At 41.3% G+C, this 20,045-nt stretch overlaps 1 protein-coding gene across 5 annotated transcripts in view; it reads right to left on the bottom strand.

Annotated features, from left to right (window-relative positions):
• herc2 (HECT and RLD domain containing E3 ubiquitin protein ligase 2) overlaps positions 1-20,045 on the bottom strand; it is a 188,683-nt gene that overhangs the window by 58,323 nt on the left and 110,315 nt on the right. For 4 of the 5 annotated variants that reach the window (XM_033023263.1, XM_033023264.1, XM_033023265.1 and 1 more), the window contains exons 43-58: positions 19,888-20,023; positions 19,165-19,308; positions 18,297-18,439; positions 14,259-14,526; positions 13,841-14,010; positions 12,881-12,979; positions 12,602-12,770; positions 12,351-12,476; positions 11,724-11,832; positions 10,508-10,647; positions 9,889-10,079; positions 8,091-8,196; positions 7,908-7,999; positions 6,707-6,885; positions 3,363-3,474; positions 659-740 (exon numbers count right to left, since the gene is read on the bottom strand). In XM_033023263.1, coding sequence (XP_032879154.1) covers positions 659-740; positions 3,363-3,474; positions 6,707-6,885; positions 7,908-7,999; positions 8,091-8,196; positions 9,889-10,079; positions 10,508-10,647; positions 11,724-11,832; positions 12,351-12,476; positions 12,602-12,770; positions 12,881-12,979; positions 13,841-14,010; positions 14,259-14,526; positions 18,297-18,439; positions 19,165-19,308; positions 19,888-20,023 — 2,266 coding nt within the window. The remainder of the gene's footprint in view (positions 1-658; positions 741-3,362; positions 3,475-6,706; positions 6,886-7,907; positions 8,000-8,090; positions 8,197-9,888; positions 10,080-10,507; positions 10,648-11,723; positions 11,833-12,350; positions 12,477-12,601; positions 12,771-12,880; positions 12,980-13,840; positions 14,011-14,258; positions 14,527-18,296; positions 18,440-19,164; positions 19,309-19,887; positions 20,024-20,045) is intronic. The other variant, XM_033023262.1, reaches the window with a different exon arrangement.

A 20,045-nucleotide genomic window follows, 5' to 3' on the forward strand; every position in this document is an offset into this window, starting at 1 on the left:
TAGATTCAGGATCAGTTCCTGTGGATTGGCTAATGTTAATGTTTTAAGTCAGAAAAAACAGCCGGAGACGAGTCTAGGAAACTGCCCTAATGAACTTCAACACGGTTGGGTTCTAGTTTGATAGCCCTCCAGCACCACAAATGTCTTTGATGAGACTTTTTGACGCCAATTACTCTCATTACACCTCTTGAATGCAACTCTTTGGTCCATGTTTGGACAATGGTTGTGATGAGGTCTGGAGCAGTGTGGTCCTAGTAAACCCCAAAAACAGACATCACAAACAACACAAAATGTTATCGCAGAAGAGAGACGACACAAAGTGCTTCTTCGGGGTCTCGACCCGAAACGTCACCCGTTCCATCTATCCAGAGATGTTGCTTGTCCTGCTGAGTTACTCCAGCATTTTACATAGAAACATAGACATAGAAAATAGGTGCAGGAGTAGGCCACTTGGTCCTTCAGTATCCTGTACCTGCCTTCTCTCCATACCCCCCCACAAGTGCCACATTTTGTGTTTATCTGCAGTGTAAACCAGCATCTGCAGTTCCTTCCTACATACTTTGTGATTTAATTGTAATTTATCTTTCTACCTCAATTATTCCGACACAAAATGTTAACATACGATTTGGAAAAACATTTAAAGTCAATGTTGCATTACCTGCAAAGAGGCTCTTGGAACCACCAGCCACTTGTACCACGTTTAAAGCTGATAACGTCTCTGAAAACGAGGGAACCTTTATCTAAAGTTTAAAGTAGAGAGGTTTAAAAAGACTTGAGTACAGATTTGTCAGCAAACCAAAAATACCTGGAGACACAGGATTTCAGATGCTGGGACATTAATGCAAATTAAAAAAAAGCTAGAGGAACTCAGCTGGTCCAGCAGCATCTGTGAAGGTGATAGGAATTGTTGATGATTCAGGTCGAGATCCTACGTCCGCTGATCAGAGAGCAGATGCTGTTCAATCTGCTCATTCCCTGCAGCAGATGGATTATTGAACTGGAAACTATTTTAAAAAAGCCTCTCACATATGACTAATTTTTCGCTCAATATCATCTCTTCTAACCTCAAAAGTACAAACCTACTTTACTTAATCTCTCTTCACACTGCAAACATATGAGGTGAGGTACGAAGGTAAGCTAGCCAAGAATATAAAGGAGGATAGTAAAAGCTTCTTTAGGTATGTGAAGAGGAAAAGACTAGTTAAGGTCAAAGTTGGACCCTTGAAGACTAAAACGGGTGAATTTATTATGGGGAAGAAGGAAATGGCAGATGAGTTGAACAGGTATTTTGGATCACTAAGGAGGAAACAAACAATCTACCTGATGTACTAGTGGCCAGAGGATCTGGGGTGGAGGAGGAACTGAAGGAGATTCACATTAGGCAGGAAATGGTGTTGGCTAGACTGATGGGACTGAAGGCTGATAAATCCCCAGGGTCTGATGGTCTGCATCCCAGGGTACTTAAGGAAGTGGCTCTAGAAATCGTGGACGCATTGGTGATCATTTTCCAATGTTCTATAGATTCAGGATCAGTTCTTGTGGATTGGCTGATGTTGTCCCACTCTTTAAGAAGGGCGGCAGAGATAAAACAGGGAATTGTAGACCAGTTAGCCTGACATCGGTGGTGGGGAAGATGCTTGAGTCAATAATAAAAGATGAAAGAACGGCACATTTGGATAGCAGTAGCAGCATCGGTCCGAGTCAGCATGGATTTACAAAGGGGAAATCATGCTTGACTCATCTTCTGGAATTTTTTGAGGATGTAACCAGGATTATGGACAAGGGAGAGCCAGTGGATGTAGTGTACCTGGACTTTCAGAAAGCATTTGATAAGTCCCACATAGGTGATTAGTGGGAAAAATTGGACCACATGGTATTGGGGGTATGGTGCTGACATGGATAGAGAAGTGGTTGGCAGGCAGGAAACAAAGGGTATGAATGGCAGGCAGTGGTAGTGGGGTATGGCAAGGCTCGGTGCTGGGACCGCAGCTATTTATAATATATATTAATGATTTGGATGAATGAATTAAAAATAACATTAGCAAATTTGCAGATGACACAAAGCTGGGTGGCAGTGTGAACTATGAGGACGCTATGAGGATGCAGGGCGACTTGGACAGGTTGGGTGAGTGGGCAGATGCATGGCAGATGCAGTTTAATGTGGATAAATATGAGGTTATCCACTTTGGTGGCAAAACCAGGAAGGCAGATTATTATCTAAATGGTGTCAAGTTGGGGAAAAGGGGAAGTACAACGGGATCTGGAGGTCCTTGTTCATCAGTCACTGAAAGTAAGCATGCAGATACAGCAGGCAGTGAAGAAAGCGAATGGCATGTTGGCCTTCATAACAAGAGGAGTTGAGTATAGGAGCAAAAAGGTCCTCCTGCAGTTGTACAGGGTCCTAGTGAGACCACACCTGGAGTATTGTGAACAGTTTTGATCTCCAAACTTGAGGAAGGACATTCTTGCTATTGAGGGAGTGCAGCGTAGGTTCACAAGGTTAATTCTCGGGATGGCGGGACTGTCATATGTTGACAGATTGGAGCGGCTGGGCTTGTATACACTGCAATTTTGAAGGATGAGAGGGGATCTTATTGAAACATAAGATTATTAAGGATTTGGACACGATAGAGGCAGGAAACATGTTCCCAATGTTGGGGGAGTACAGAACATTTAAGAATAAGTGGTAAGCCATTTAGAACAGAGATGAGGAAAAACATTTTCACACAGAGAGTTGTGAGTGTGGAATTATCTGCCTCAGAGGGCAGTGGAGGCTGGTTCTCTGGATGCTTCCAAGAGAGAGTTAGATAGAGCTCTTAGGGATAGCAGAGTTAAGGGACATGGAGAGAAGGCAGGAACGGGGAACTGATTGGGGATGATCAGCTATGATCACATTGAATGGCAGTGCTGGCTCAAAGGGCCGAATGGCCTACTCCTGCACCTATGTCTATTGTCTAAACCCGCCACCCCAGAAATCAGCGTGGTGAATCTTCACTGCACTCCCTCGACCTCAAGTATATATTTTCTTAAGTGAGGAAACAAGACCAATATGATATCGTGAATACTGTCTCACCAGGGTTCTCTATAATTGATGCAAGATAACATTTGTACTCGGATCATCTTGCAATAAAAGTCTTCCTGAATGCTTGCTGAACCTGCAAGTTAATTTTAACTGACTTGAGTACAAGAACAACCAGATACCTCTGAGCAATGTCCCTCAAATGCTTAAATAATATTCTGCACTTTTTGTAACAGTGGACCTTTACATCTTTTCACATTAAATTCCACCTGCGATTTACCCCGTTGAAGTTTGTAAACAAATAGGAGACAACGTTAATAATCACAGAAATAACAATGCTAACCTTTGATCCTTTCAGTCCCCCAAGCTGGTCTTTGTCATTTAGACCCCATACAAACACTTTTGTTCTAACTGCTGCTGTTGATTCTGCGCCGGATGCTTTCTTCCGCACAAGGCTAGGAGAGGAGGAAAAGATGATTTTAAAGCTTCATCATGCAGGAATAGTGCTTGTAAACTGCACTCGGGATTTAAATAGCAAAATAAATCATAATGTAACATTATTTCTTAAATTAAATTAACACTGCTACAAAATTAGCACATCAACGACAGCGTTTCCTGAATCAATTTATATTTTCTGGTGAACATAAAAATTCAAAATAAGTTGTTTCCCTTGAAATTTTGATCAATATATACTAAAAATCTTCATTGACAAAGGACCATACAAGTACCCTGATTGACACTATCTGAAATAGTGGACACACTGTGGCACAATCATTAAAATTAATTTCAGATATTAGATTATAATTTAACTATAGCATGAATACTTTAGGTAAACCAAACTTTCTTCAAAAATGCTAAACATATTTTAAAGCAAGGTCAGCTTATCCAAGAAGTTACTACACTAGATGCTTCTAGTTGGACAGGCTAGATGCAGGAAGATTGTTCCCGATGTTGGGGAAGTCCAGAACAAGGGGGAAATCCTTTAGGACCGAGATGAGAAAAACATTTTTCACACAGAGAGTGGTAAATCTCTGGAATTCTCTGCCACAGAAGGTAGTTGAGGCCAGTTCATTGGCTATATTTAAGAGGGAGTTAGATGTGGCCCTTGTGGCTAAAGGGAACAGGGGGTATGGAGAGAAGGCAGGTACAGGATACTGAGTTGGATGATCAGCCATGATCATATTGAATAGCGGTGCAGACTCGAAGGGCCGAATGGCCTACTCCTGCACCTATTTTCTATGTTTCTGTGTTTCTATCTAGTAATTATAGATTCTTGCCTTTGGAGGTGCTAAGGCATCATCATTTCTAATTGGACAGCATTAAAGAATTACAGTTTTACAGACACACAGGTTTCAGAATAAATGTGAACAGAGATTTGGTCAAGAAATATTAAAATAAGATGTGATTTTAAAATTGTGACATCTGGGACAAGCCCTGGGACAAATTACCTATTGCCTTGCTCACTAATCCATCTATCTCCATTTCGATATTCACAGTGTTACCCCTACACAATCGCACACAATGCAATATATTGAATGTCAGCAATGCAAACTTGTCTCTCACCACACCAAAGTTCTGCAACACAAATTGCTCTTTTTCATTACTGCTTGCCGTTTATTTTTCCCTATTACATAAAATAGACTACAAACCCAAGTACAACTGACAAACCGCCTACAAGTTTTCATAGTGTCATACAGCATAGAAACAGGCTATTTGGCTGAACTTGTCCATTACAAGCAAGATGCCCCATCTAAGCTTGCCCGTGCTTGACTCATATCCCTCGAAAACTTTCATAGCCATGTACCCATCCAAGTATTTTTTAAATGCTGTTATAGTAACAATATAGTATATTTGTTAAATGCTGTTATAATGCCCCAACTACCCCCACTGCAGCTCATTCCATATACCCACCATCCTCAGTGAAAAAGTTGTCTCTCAGGTTACTTTTAAATCTTGCCTCTCTCACCTTAAACCATATGTTCACTAATTCTTGATATCTCTACCTTAAAATACTCATCCTATCTATTCATCTCTTGATTTTATACACCTCTATAATATGACCACCCATCCTTTCCCTAAAGGTCAGGCCCAAAATCCTTGCAACTTCGTTGGAAGTCATCGCTGCGTTATTTCCAGATCAATGACATTCTTCCACTAGCAGTGTGATTCAAACTGAACGCAATACTCAAAACGCTGCCACGCCAACATCTTACACAGCTATAACATACCATTCCAACTTTAAAGGTAGACAGAAATGCGGGAGAAACTCAGCAGGTGAGGCAGCATCTATGGAGTGAAGGGTCGAGACCCTTCTTCAGACTTCCAACTTCTATACTTCAATGCTCTCTGACTGAAGGCCAATGTACCAAAGTCTTCTTAACCACCCTATCTACCTACGATGCCACTTTCTTGAAATCATGTACCTGCATTCCTAGATCCTTCTACTCTACAACACCCCACCCCCCCGAAGGTCCTATTATTCACTGTGAAGGTCCTGCCCTGGTTTGACTTCCAAAAAGGCAACACGTCACACTTGACTGCATTAAACTCCATTAGCCAGTCCTCAGTCCACTTGGCCTGCTGATCACGATCACGCTGGAATTCTTGAAAGGAATCTTCACTGCCTGCGATACCAACAACTTCACTATCATCTATTATTAATTATGCGTTTTTATATTGTCATCCAAATAGTTGATATTAACCAAGGGGAACGATGGGCCCAGCACCAATCCCTGAGGCACACCACTAGGCACAGGCCTCCAGTCTGAAAAGCAACCTCTCACAAATACCTTCTGCTTCCTTCCATAAACCCATGATTGCAATTTGTTTACACATGTGATAAGGTAAAGTGTGAAAGCCAATATAGGTGACAGTAGTTGCTGTGCTCTCTGCAAGTGCAACTGTACACGACTTTTAATATCCATTGTATTATTATTTTGTGCTGTTCACAGGAATCAACATGAAGTGTAGCATGATTAGAGGAGCAGGATTAGAGGGCAAAGAATAATTAGCCTGTGGTTTGAAAATGCCAGTCACCAATCATATATGGACATATTTGTGTTGCCAGAAAATATCTACGCTCTCATTTGCAATGGAAACTGTCTCTATAACTCTACTACCCTCTAATTTCACCCATTTATCACAAGGTGCATCAGAAAATTTAAAGGCAGGAACTTATAATTGCTAGACAAGATGTTCTTATTCAGACATTTTAATATAAATGTGTATGCATGCATTTAAAAAAATAAACGGTCATTGAATGAAAGTGCATTCTTGCACAAGATTATAAACTAAGTTGTCTTTTATAGCATAACCCGATACAGAACAAAATTATCCAAACAATAATGAAAGAGGGCAGTCCTTGGAGTAGAAGACAAGACTTTGGTGCAGCTCAACCTCGTCTATATCTGTGATGTTTTATGTACTAATTTTGCCAGATATAATCATGTAGGGCAAGTTTTGATTGGAGGGCAAGTATATCCACGTGGAGAAGATGGTCACCCTATTTTTTTCCAAATACAGTAGCTGCCAATTTCACTGCAGCATTGGAGAGTCTTCAAGATTGGAAATCAGAGTAAGTATGGGAAAATTAAAATATTTTTTCAAAACTAAAAGCATGAAATGATTTTTATTCAAAACTGTGCCAATCTGTTCAAAACCTATTCTAGTTATTAGTGCACACAGTACCTTCCAGTATTGCTTTTATCGTCATCTTCCTCCTCATTATCGGAGGCAAGAAAAGGAAAGTTTGCTGCAAGATCCTCTTCCTCTGCTCGGATGCGCCCCATGATGCTCAAGCCATGGATTTTGCAATCAATGCCAGAACTTCTGCACTGTTTGATGGCTATTTCAATGTACCTGTGCTGCTGAGAAAAGTGAAACGGTTAAAAACACTTGCACCTATTTCTATAATGCTTTGTTTCCCCAAAGAGTTTGCATCTCATAAATAAGTGTTTCTACGATTGTGGGATTAATGTGAAGTAGAGGGGTTTTTTTCAAACACATTTTTTTTGCATTCAGCCTTTTAACAGAAATAAACTGGACCAGGATACCTCTTAAAGATATTCACCATGGAGAAGGATGTGAAATAGGGAAAGAAAGCTGCTGCAGTGAAAGGTTACACAAAACTGTTTCATCTTAACACCAGACGTGTGAGAGATGACATCCACTGGGATCTAAAGAGCCTGTCCCACTTAGGCGACTCTTTTGGCGATTGCCAAGGACTACTTTTAATGGAATTCACCTACGACACCTGGCGACAACCTACGACAGCAAAAATAGTCGCCACTGTCGCCGAAAACTTTTCGACATGTTGAAAAATTTGCGACAGTTACCTGTAGTCACCCAAAAAATCACCTAAGTGGGACAGACCCTTTAGTCTCAATATAAAAACAATAACAGGAACAGGTCATGCTGGCATACAATCGTATAAGAGGTCCCAAAGTGCACCGAGTGCTCCAAATGTGGTTTTACATGCGTTCTGTTGTGTAGCATCTCCTTACTTTTATATTCTGAAGCTCCCTCCATTATCCTTCTCATTATTTTCTTGATCAACATGCTATCTTTCTGTGTTTCATTGACACTCAAATCCTTTGATGTTTTAGCTTGCTGCAATCTTTCTCCTTTTAAATAACCTTTTCTTCTTTGCACAAATTTACGATAAAATTAAGCCCTCTAATATTAATTGGTGATCCAATTTCCCTCTAGGCATTCCCTTCCACCAACTGTGCAGCTTATTTTACTTTTATTATTGAATGTTAGAGTAGGACTGATACTCAGCTGAGGTTTCTAAGCCACCATGTATCACTTTTTAGTACATACAAGAGCAAAATATATTCTTATTAAGAGATTGTGTAAGCACATTTAAAAATGCACGGAAAACATGTACCTCCACACACTCGTTCAGAAGCATTACTATAGTGTCAGTCGGGGTGATGTTGATGGTCTTCAGCTCAATAAGATTATCTAATGAATTCCCTCCTGAAACAAAATAGTCAAACATTTGACTCAATGTATCTTCACTACACAGAAATGAGAACTGGCAAAAAAATGGATGATGTACATAACTTACCAGACACCACGACTAATGATGGCATATAACTACTATCAGCAGGGTCCACAACCATCTTTAGTCTATGAACAAGGACATCTGGAAAGATCTCCAATCGGATCCAGTGCTAACAAAATAACAAGGGAAGATTAAGAGAACAAATCTGTCCACCATACAATTTCGCTTGGGTAGTTTACACCCCAGTGGTATGAATATTGACCTCCAATTTCAGATAGTCCTTGCTTTCTCCCTCCTTCCCCTCCCCATTCCCAGCTCTCCCACAAGCCTACTAGCTCCGCCTCTTCCTTGCTGCACCCCCCCCCCCCCCCCCACATCAGTCTGAAGGGTCTCGACCTGAAAAGTCGCCTATTCCTTCTCTCCATAGTTGCTGCCTCACCCGTTCAGTTTCTCCAGCATTTTTGTCTATCTGAACTGATTATGTTACTTTACACAGCAAATCACCAAAAAACTAACCTGAAATGCAACAAAGTACAAAAATAAGAAGCACAAAAATATAATTCCAGATTATCTACTTTAGTGTCAACTTGGATCAAAACAACCAAGTAACAGATCTGTGCAGAACACTCCAGCCTCAACTCACATCTGTATCGAATGTCATCATTTCTCAGTCTTAGATTCGTTATTCAACCAGATTAAGAATCAGTTTATTGCCTCCTTAAATACATTCATCCTTAAAAGACTGGTAGCATGGGAATGCCAGGGAAACAAATTCAAATTCAGTTAACAGCTTAGGTACACAAAAATGCTGGAGAAACTCAGCAGGTGCAGCAGCATCTATGGAGCGAAGGAAATAGGCAACGTTTCGGGCCGAAACCCTTCTTCAGACATCAGCTTGTTACCCGTACTGCATTCAAACCATTGTCAAGGATGGGAAGGATTCTCATCACACACTTGAAAACCCAGAATGCACAGATGAAAAGTAATGGGCTGCAGGGCGGGCTGTTCGGTGGTAAAGCTGTCATTATTGGAAGGATCAAACATGATGCAGGGGCCTTAAATTGATCAAAGAAAATTTGACAGTGCATTCACAAACCTCTTGAGTTTTATTCAATATTCAGAGCATTTGAGAAATAAGAATCTCAAAACAGGAATCCATTACCTTCCAGTAAAGCCCACTTCCTGAATAAGATATTTCATTTTCTTTCATTTTTCTTACCCTCTGTCAATGTACAACTAGGTTTTTTTTAAAGCCAAAAGAACCCGAGAGGTTAAGGTATGCCACAACATCAAATGCTGGGGCTGACAGCAACTTCATGATCTCACTGTCAAGGTAAAATAAAAATGGATCAAAAATCCAAATAATATTCTTCATATCTGGTCTGTGAAACCACAGGCAGCAATCTTGAGACTGGCTCTGTTGAGCACCAGCAGTGCCCTTGTATTAGTCGAACACCCTTGTTGTACAAGGAGAATGTGAATGGAAGATTATGGATTTCTTGTTGGCAATCTGAACCATCAAGCATACTTGACTGTATCAGGTTGAAATAGACTTAAAATCTACCAAACCTGAAACTATTTGGAAGGAGAAGCCTAGACATTTGATCGATGGCTACACTGAAATATAATTTGGATTAAATTTAATTGAACGAGAGACGCTCTGCTTCCCACACTGAGAAATAAAGCTTTTTTTTTTTTTTTTTTTTTTTTTTTTTTAAACAGACCAAAACGAATACAATTTCAGATATGAAAGTTCAGGAGAGACAGAGTTCCAGTATTTTAAGGGTTGACTCTTAAAATATATGAAAGACAAATATAAAAACGAATCAATTCAATGACTTAGTTCAATTCAATCACTTACTTTTCCTTGTGAACCCGACGACTGCCAACACTGCCCAGAGCCATCAATGAGGCGGGAAGCTTGACTAACAGACGAGGAGACTCCAAAGTTCTTCACAATTTTTGACCAATCATCCAACAACATTCCTCTCTGGCAGCTGTATCGTTTCTTTTGCTGTTTTCCTGAGCGCCCAATAAATACAGGTGATTGCCCTTTAAAACCGATATAGAAATGATTACTAACAAAGCCACTTCAAACTCCTTCAGTGCAGATGGTAAGACAAAATTAAGGGGGGGGGGGAAGAAAAAAAAAAAAAAAAACTTTACACCATAAAATCTTCAAGACCTCAAATGGGACTCAATTGAATTCCAACGTTCATAATTGAACTTTAATGCAATTAGCTACTTAAAAGTCCAAGAGAATTAGATATATTTTACTGAAGGATTATCTGGTACTCTAAACCATTCCATTCATTAATATATCCACCTTTAGGACTAAACAAATATGCAAATAGTTATTGTAAAATGCAGACAGTTCTTCCATTATGGAATTAATAACTTTTATCAAGTCAGCACAGGGTGTTGGACTGTGTTTGAGTAGTTTCACAGTACTCTGATATTTAGTTTGAATTGCATTTTACCTGGCTCATTAATTCTCCCAAAGGTATGCCTTGAATTGTGTTTCCTTGTCTTGAAACAATTTTCACAGTAATCAAAATCATCACAGTTTCTGCATTTGAACCTGGGCCCATTCATTGGAAACATCTGACAACCGTCACATCTGTTGAAGGCAAATAAGCAAAGCCTAATTAAATTACACTCATCTGCCGTCTCTTATTCAAGAACCTAACGGAACTTCCAACACTTTGCCCAAGTAAAATATCAGATCCAAGCTGCTTCAAGTGCCTTTCAAATTTTGCACAAGCATAGATTTTTATTTTTTTTACCCCCTCCTAATCACAAAGGAAAGGCTACAAGAGGCTTGGAATACACTTGAAAATTGAGTGGACAGATGGCGGAAGTAATTGGATATAAATAATTTGAGATAACAATTAAAAAGGTAGGACAGTAAAAGTGAAGGATGATAGTGAGATCAATTGACACTGTTGGCAACCATGTGTAATATTGACGGGCAGATCAAGATAAATGCTTTAAGGAGATTATTTGAAGTCCTGCAGAGGAAATTGCAAGCAAGAGCAATTGGGTCCAAAATGTTCAAAAAGGAACTGCAGATGCTGGAATATCGAAGGTACACAAAATTGCTGGGGAAACTCAGCGGGTGCAGCAGCATCTATGGAGCGAAGGAAATAGGCGACGTTTCGGGCCAAAACCCTTCTTCAGGCAATTGGGTCAGCAGGTTTGGAGACGAAGTGTGAAAGGGGAAAAGCAATGTTAGAAGTGACAATGGAAGAGATGTTTTAACATTTTAACCTTCCAAGATGATTCTGCAATAGCAAGATGTAAGTTATTGGGAAAGCAACGGTAATACAAAAAAGGACAAACTTTGAAGATAATGTAGGGATAGATGCGAGGTGGAGAGAAGTGGATGCCTAATAAGGAACTTATTTACATCCACAAGGAAAACTCTATTGATTTCTAATCACATCCATTTGCCCCATTTCCTCTCAGATCACATCATCTCAATTTAACTTGGTAAGTATTAAGCAGATTGAATAACCTGAAAATGAGAGTGAATGAGAGTGCATATTAAGCCAATCATAAAGATGGGAAAATGAAATAAATTCTAGACTTCAATATGAATCAGTATGTGTTTAATACAATATATTCATTACTTCATAGAATAAATGGACACAAATAAGAAGAGAGCCAATTTCATTATTTTGTTAAATTTCTTACGTGACTCCTGGGTGGATGCTGGGAACCAACTCCATTTCAGACAGCAGCCCAGTCCAGTGGGACTGCTGAGGAAAATCAACTATAACATCCTTCCCATTAGCACTGAATGCTGAAAGAAAGAAATTCCAATGCATAACGAAAATGCGTTAGGATTATAGACACTATCAAGTATCCATTGTTACATGTTCTTCACACCATGACTACGTAGTAATCCTTAAATAAATTCAAATTAATGAAGAATAAACTTATCCATTTCAACCATGATCTGCTTAATATGTAGTTTAGTGCCTATATTAATAAATCAAAACAATTACTCGTCTGTTAAAAAATTATAGCTTTAAAAAAATAACTAGAATTAAATAGTTCCTTATTCTTTTCCAACATTAATTCTGCAAGGGCAATTTTTTTCTGCACATTTAACTTCTGGGTAGTGATTTGTGAATTTCATAAGTTGCATAACCTGAACACCCATAATCGCAGGTATTATAATCTATGCATCAACATTTAGCAACTTTACCCCCATTGCTGCAAAACGACATCTTCCTTTGTACCAATTGATCAATCCTGATCAAAACAATCGCGTGATTATATTTGCTGGTGCAGAACAGAAGACCAGGATAGTTTTACCTTTTACAACACCAATACTCCTATGGGTAATAGATCCCCACTTGTACTTTGGAGTTGTAACTGAAGCCTTAACCCGCACTTTATCTGCAATCTTTATGTGAGAAGTAGAATTCTGTGGGGGGAAACCTGGTGGACAAAAGAAAGTACAAACTTCTGGTGAACACCACTTAAAATGTAGTAAGCTGCAATTGAGAACAATCACTGCAACTATTGTGCAATATATATTTGTGATTGGTATTGCATGTACATACCCAATAATTCAACGTGGATATATCTAACCCAGTAAGTGCCACCTTTTTGTTGCCAGTCACACTGCACATTTAGGTCATGCAACCCATCTCGATCCAGTTTGATTACTTTGCCCATATCTCCCTCGCATACCTCTTCGTATGTTCTGCAGCATCGAACCATCATTCCCACCTGCATGGTCAAAAAAAAAAGAGCAAAATTACACCTGCAGTATTTTTCAAATCATTTATGCCGTTCAAATTAATGGCTCAGCAACAATTAAATCGTAAGGCGATCCCCACCTGAACGTTCTCCCTTATGTACACAGCATAATCATCATTGTTCAGGAAATCTGCACGTTTCTTATAAGTTTGGCTTTCAGTCACCACAGCAGCCCAAGGCTACAAAATAAGAACAGGATATTGTCATTTGAATTACAGCTCACAACCCAACTGTTATTTAAGTAAGATAGGCCCGAAATGCTGGAGTAACTCAGTGGGTCAGGCAGCATCTCTGGATAGAAGGAATGGGTGATGTTTCGGGTCGAGACCCTTCTTCAGACAGAGGGTCTGGGGAGAGGGAGACACAGAGATAAGGTAGGGTAAAGTGTGAAGGCGCCACATCAAAAGAGAAAATGTAGAATAGATCATTGTTAGCTCAGAGAAGTTGACAACAAAGCAAACAGATAAAATGTAATCAGGGGGACAGTCAGACTGGTCGGAGAACTGGGAAGGGGGAGGGATGGAGAGGTTGAGGGAAGGCAAGGGTTACTGGATGTTGGAGAAGTCAATGTTCATACCGCTGGGGCATAAGCTGCCCAAGCAAAATGAGGTGCTGTTCCTCCAATTTGTGCTGGGCCTCACTCAATGGAGGAGGCCCAAGACAGAAAGGTCAGTGTGGGAATGGGAAGGAGAGTTTAAGTGTTTCGCAACCGGGAGACCAGGTAGGTTTAGGCCAGGGGTTCCCAACCTTTTTCATCCCTTTTACCCCAGGCAACTTTAATAGCAAATAACAATGTTATTTCACTTATTTATGAACAACTAATGATGAACAGATACTAGAACCAAACACAGTCAGTCAATGAGAAAAAATATGTACAAATCCAGAATCAAGATATTTACCCCCTGGGTAGGCGAAATATACCCCCTGGGGGTAAATTTACCCTAGGTTGGGAACCCTTGGTTTTGGCGGTCTGAGCGGAAGTGTTCAGTAAAACAATGGCCAAGCCGATTAAAATAAACTATATTCTGCTTTAAAATTACATTAGATATCGTTGCTCGAGAACCACTAATGGCGCATGCAGCTTCAGCCTCTTCAACATCTTCCAGAATTTCTTCATCCGAGTATTCTGACAATGTGCTCTCGGTATCAGAGAGATCTGTGATCTGTACATCAGGATGATCCAACAGCCAACCAACTAGTGCTTCAACGCCTTCAAAATAAAATTCAAGACAATATCTATTTAAGGTACAATTTTCTGCTTATTACTGCTGGACAAACTATGTACTGCAGTAACCCATTAAACAACCAATGAGTGAACTCATTAAACAACCAGTTTAGATTGTGCTTAGCCATGTTGCAATTTTCTTAAACTCCAGAATGAAACATTTAGTCAAAAGAAAAACTTTACATAAAACGATGGAAGCTCTAACGAATATCTGAATACTGCCTTTTCTTTACCTGGCAATCCTGAAGCATTTCCAGAGACTCCTGTTAGTGATTTCAGTGCAAACTCAATATTTTTCCGTCCAAAGCCCATTTCCATTAGCTGAGCCACAATGGGTAAAGGTGGAGGGGGAGAAGGCTTTCGCTTCTTGTGTTTTATTGATCGCATGGGCTGCACTGTAACAGGTGTCGTAGCTTCACTTGAACTGCTGTCATCAAATACAGGCATACATGGTTGTGTAGATTCCACTGCCAGGAACTGACAGACAGCCAAGGCAGCAGCCTAGCACATGTCACACGAAAAAAATAAATCAGTATGTACACTCCAATCAGCATTAACATTACATAAGCATAACAAAACAGGATTTAGCTTTCTTCTTCACTGGTATCCAGAGCAGACAGTATTATATGCTCAAGGAATACTTCACACGATGTGAACCCATATATTTCATTTACTCAATTGCATCAACGAGATGCTTGCCAGAGCAAGCTATTCCAAACATGGCATCTAATAGCAGCTACAAGATAATCCAACCAATATGTGCAATATAAAGAGTGCTGAGAACATAGCCCAAGACCCACAGGTTTAATCCTAAACTCAGGAGAGATATAGAACGGGTGGACTGCAGGAATCTTTACCCCTTATCAGAGGTGAATAAAACTAGAGGACTTAGAGAATGGGGTTGGAGAGGACTCGAGGAGAGCTGTTTTACCTTTTGCACTACTTTTAGATTTAAATGGATATGCCAAACACAGGCAAATGGGATGAGCTTAGATACAGGTGCACAACCTTTTATCCGAAGATCCAAATAACGAAAACCTCCGAATAGCGGCCATTTTTTCGGTCCTTGAAGAAAGGTCCTTGAAAACGTTCACCGAGGGCGGCCCGCAGAGGTGACAGCGGAACCTCCGGTACCTCCCCCTCGAAGAAAGGGGAACTAAATCCCCATTCATAAAAGAGAAGGTGAGGGTATATTGCGCGGGAGGGTTAATAATTGACAATCTGCTGCTGCCTGCCCGCTGAGTTAAAAAGTTCCCACGGTAGACTCACGATACACAGTGCAGATTGTCGCTCCCTTCAGTTTCACCCCACCTACGCCCCTCTGCTTCCCGGCCATGTGTGTGACCGCTTCCCTCCCCTCTCCAGCTCCCCGCCCATTGCACCGGCGCGGTGTCTTCACATCACGATTACAGCAGGAACGTGCCAGTCACCGGAGACGTCAGGACCAATTGGACACCGACCCCCAAGCCCACCGCAAGCACGGAGAACCCAGAGACACACAGCCAACAGCAGCCCAGCCCAGCCCCACTCCAACTACAGAGGAACCTGGGTTGCGGATGACGGGGCGCAGCTCGGGGCGTCGTAGGAGCCCATCGGGGAGCGGCCACTCAAAGCCACGCCGGGCGATGTAGGGCCCTGCCCCGGTCTTGATGTTGGAGCCCCCGGCGGGCTCTAGCAAGTCCGCGGCAATTTACAGCCGCGCCGGGCGTTGTAAGGCCCCCCTCCAGGTCACTCTCAACCCCGTAATTCGGGCGGGAGAAGTCGCCGTTGCCGGTGCCCCGCAAAGCGGTCTCCCACCGGGGACCCGCGAGCTCCCGGTGTCACCATCCACCGGAGTCGGGTCGCAGCAGCGCGCTCCCGCAGCTCTCCACGCTCCGAAGCTGGCTAGCTCCACGGAGGTAGGTCCGTAGGTCCACAGCTCCCACCGACCCCCAGACCCACTGCAAGCACGGAGATCCCAGAGACCCACAGCCAGCAGCAACTCCAGCCCAGCCCCGCTCCAACTCCAGAGGAACACGTAGGGGCAGAAGCTGATGGTGTGCAAGGTACGTCTTGTTCTTGGGGTGGCGGATGAGGGGGCGCAGCTCGGGCTGTGGGCGAACTGCCACTTGTCGCCGTAGCGGCCAAAGATCATAGAGGAGCTCCTCTATGATCTTTGGTAGCGGCCCATCGGGGAGCGGATTCCTCTGTAGTTGGAGGGGGAGGGGGTATTGTGCTGTTTGATCGCCCCCTGCTATCCCAGGGACAGGAGACACAGCGGCTTTTTAGACTGGTGGGCAATCACTTCCAAAGTTCTGCCCACACAGTCAGTACACTTCTCCTACACTGCATTTCATACAAACATTTATTCTGCAAGAAAAAACGACATTGAAGACTCAAACTCGCGATCGAGTAACTGCCGGGATCAAGGCGCAAACTCGCGACCTTGCGGATATGAGCCGAGCACTCTACCACTGAGCCAGCCATTAAAGTCTACGCTAAAAAATTTCCATTCCGAAGACCGACAAATTCTGAATTACGAAAAGTGTCTGGTCCCAAGGCTTTCGGATAAAAGGTTGTGCACCTGTAGTACATCTTGGTCAGCATGGACGTGTTGGGCCAAAGGCCTGTTCCTGGCTGTAGGACTCTGGTTCTACTTGAGTTTTGCGTTACAATCTTGCACCATTCTGCTATTTATCACCTGTTGTCATATTTATTGTTGGATTTATCATTGCTGTTAATGCTACGAGCTTCATGTGAACAAGGAATTTCAATGCACTTGTGTATAAACTAATTTGAAACGGCAACAGTTGTTCAATGACATTAATAAAACAGAGAGAAGTCTCACCATACTTTTCCGGGATTTATTCATTGATAATCTACACTTCTGACAACATGTGAGGTGCAGGCAACACACATAGCTAGAGTGTTATATAATTTTAATAAACATACGCTGTCTTGTGTAATTGGCTATGAAATTAATTAAACTATGGGTATCTTGTGGTAGGCTTAAACAGTTATTGCTGTATTCGCTTAGAACGTGATATTTAACTCAGCATTGAAATTTGACAAACAAGTCAATGCCGTGGTAAAAGCTAGCTTCTTCCAGCTTCGGACAATAGCTAAAATAAAACAATTCCCCCAGTTTGACGACCTCGAAAAGACCATCCACACATTTATCTCCTCCCGCCTTGATTACTGCAACTCCCTATACACCGGCATCAGCCAATCTTCCCTGTCCCGCATGCAACTGATCCAAAACGCCGCAGCGAGACTCCTGACGGGCACCCGAAAAAAGGACCACATCACCCCGATCCTGGCCTCTCTCCACTGGCTCCCTGTGCGGTTCCAAATAAATTTCAAGATCCTTCTTTATGTTTACAAAGCCCTTACTTGCCCCCACCTACATCAAAAGTCTGCTTACCCACCACACCACCTCCAGGTCCCTCATTTCGGCCGACTTGGGTTACTGAACATCCCGCGGTCTAGGCACATGCTCAGGGCGACCGCGCCTTTGCGGTTGCAGCTCCTAGACTGTGGAACAGCATCCCTCTTCGCATCAGAACTGCCCCCTCTATCAACTCTTTTAAGTCAAGACTTAAAACTCGTCTTTACTCTCAAGCCTTTCTTGACGTACTCTGAGGGAGGGCTACATGTATGTAGTGATGTATGTACTTAATCTATGAACCAATGTTGTATAACGTTAGTACCTCCACTAATGTAAAGCACTTTGGTCAACGAGAGTTGTTTTTTTAAATGTGCTATAGAAATAAAAGTGACGACTTGACTAGAGAGAAGGGTGTTAACCACAGCACTACTTTTATCTGCGCACACCTAATGTACTGAACTGCCAGAGTGCTAAGGAAGCATAATATGTTGGGGAACTCGGGTGCCAAGTTCAGGTTCAACCAGAGCAGTAGTTTTACGAAAATAACCGATACACTTCCTTAAATGGATGTTTCAGAAGTAAATTAACAACAAAGTTAGGCTACCAATAACTAAACTTGGACAAAATACAACCTTGGAGCAAAAAAAACTGTCTACAGTTGGTTAAGCAGCAACATTCATGCCTTCTATATTCTGTTGTGCTGAAGCAAAGCAAGAATTTCATTGTCCTATCTGGGACACATGACAATAAACTCTCTTGATCTCTTGAATCTTGAAGCCCAGAAGACTGGAATTATGATCAATTGCTCGGCTTTTTTTTAATGTGCTTGATAGAAAATATGAGATTAGCTTATTCAGAAACATTTTTTTTGCATGTTAAGGAATACATCAAAGAGTGATCAAACCTCAAGTTCCGATCTATCAAACACAGCTTTCACTGGAGATGGTTGGGTGGCGGCACTCAGTAGTTGCTGTAGTAAGATCAGTGGGGGCTGTGGTCCTTCCGGTGAAAAATCAACGACGTCAGGAGAAGAGACCGTTACGTCCTCTGAAAACAAAGACACAAAATGCTACATTACTATAGGCGGTAAGAATAATGGGGACAAAAAGACAAGCGCTACTTCACAATCACACAAATTGTGTATTTTAGTAAATCATTGCTCTCTTTGAGAAAACACATATCAAGGTACCACAAACAGCATTGAATTCAATGATCAGATAGTTTATTTTGAATTGGTATTGATTAAGTGGATCTTGGACAGGCCACTTGTCCAAGATCACTTAAGCTTCACTGCTAAGGTGTCTTTGACATGCACTTATTAACACATTCACTCACTGTGCAGCACTGAAATGCAAACATGTTAAATAATCAAGTCTCTCTAACAAGGCGAGAGCTTATAAACTACTAAGTACGATATAATTAATACCAGGACCATCTCGTTAAAAGACGACTGTGTAGGAAGGAACTGCAGTTGCTGGTTTACACCGGAGAGAAACACAAAATGTGGGAGTAACTCAGCGGGACAGGCAGCATCTCAATAGAGAAGGAATAAGTGACATTTCGGGACAAGATCCTCAGGATTAAAAGATTAATGCAAAAAGGGAACTGCAGATGCTGACACAAAGTGCTGGGGGAACTCAGTAGGTCAGGCAGCATCTCTGGAGAACATGGATAGGTGACGTTTCTTGCCAGGACGCTTATCAATTAAAAAGTTAACTTTGATGAAGCTTTCACACTTATCAGAATAGTTGAAATGGCTAGCTAGTACCTACCTGTAGAATGTGTTCCCGTTTCAAACACAGCAGGCTGAGAGAGAATTTGTCTCAATTTATCTTGATGCATGAGCAAAGCCCGAGCTGCTTTAAGTATGTACAGTCGCAGCTGCTGACATCTTAGCAAAAATAAATCCACTTGATCTAAAAGGAAAAATATGTATATTAATACTAAATTTCAAAATACCAAACTCGAGACAACTTCAATGTAAAAATGCCACATTTTATCAGTTTAAGAAAAAAACCTTTAAAATATCATCCAAAATGATGCAAGAAGATATCAAGGAAAATTATCTTTCATCTTAAAGGCACATCTTTCACATTGAATATTCATTTATTATGTCACCCGCACAGGGCTAGTGCAGGAGGGAAAAATTCTAAGATGATCCAGACTTCAATATTATCAAAGAATGTTTTACGTTTGATTATACTGAAATTGTATCAAATAAATTATGCTAAATGTCAGGAGAAATTTAAAATAAAGTTAATACAAAATCTCAGCTCATGGTTCAATTCATCTTTAGAAATTGTAACACATCTGAAAGTAAACAATTGAGTCGCTGTAAGGTCCTTACATCAAATGGCCTGCGCACAGATCCTCTAACTCAATTATAGTCATAAGTCATAAGTGATAGGAGTACAATTAGGCCATTCTGAAGCAGCATCAAGTCTGCACTCGGCTAATTCAAAATAAAGATTTTTTAAAGACAATATTTTAGTTACCTGTGAGGCTTTGACTTGACTTCTTCATCCTGTGCTTTTCAAGTTTGCTCCCTGCCAGATTCACAAGTTGAGCCCAGACAGACAGCATTAGGTCAGAAAATGGCAAGCTGTTAACACTAAAGGCAGTCACTGGGAGCTGAAACAAACAGAAATGTCAT

The sequence above is a fragment of the Amblyraja radiata genome, chromosome 6 (genome assembly GCF_010909765.2).
Source record: "Amblyraja radiata isolate CabotCenter1 chromosome 6, sAmbRad1.1.pri, whole genome shotgun sequence".
Classification (NCBI taxonomy): domain Eukaryota; kingdom Metazoa; phylum Chordata; class Chondrichthyes; order Rajiformes; family Rajidae; genus Amblyraja; species Amblyraja radiata.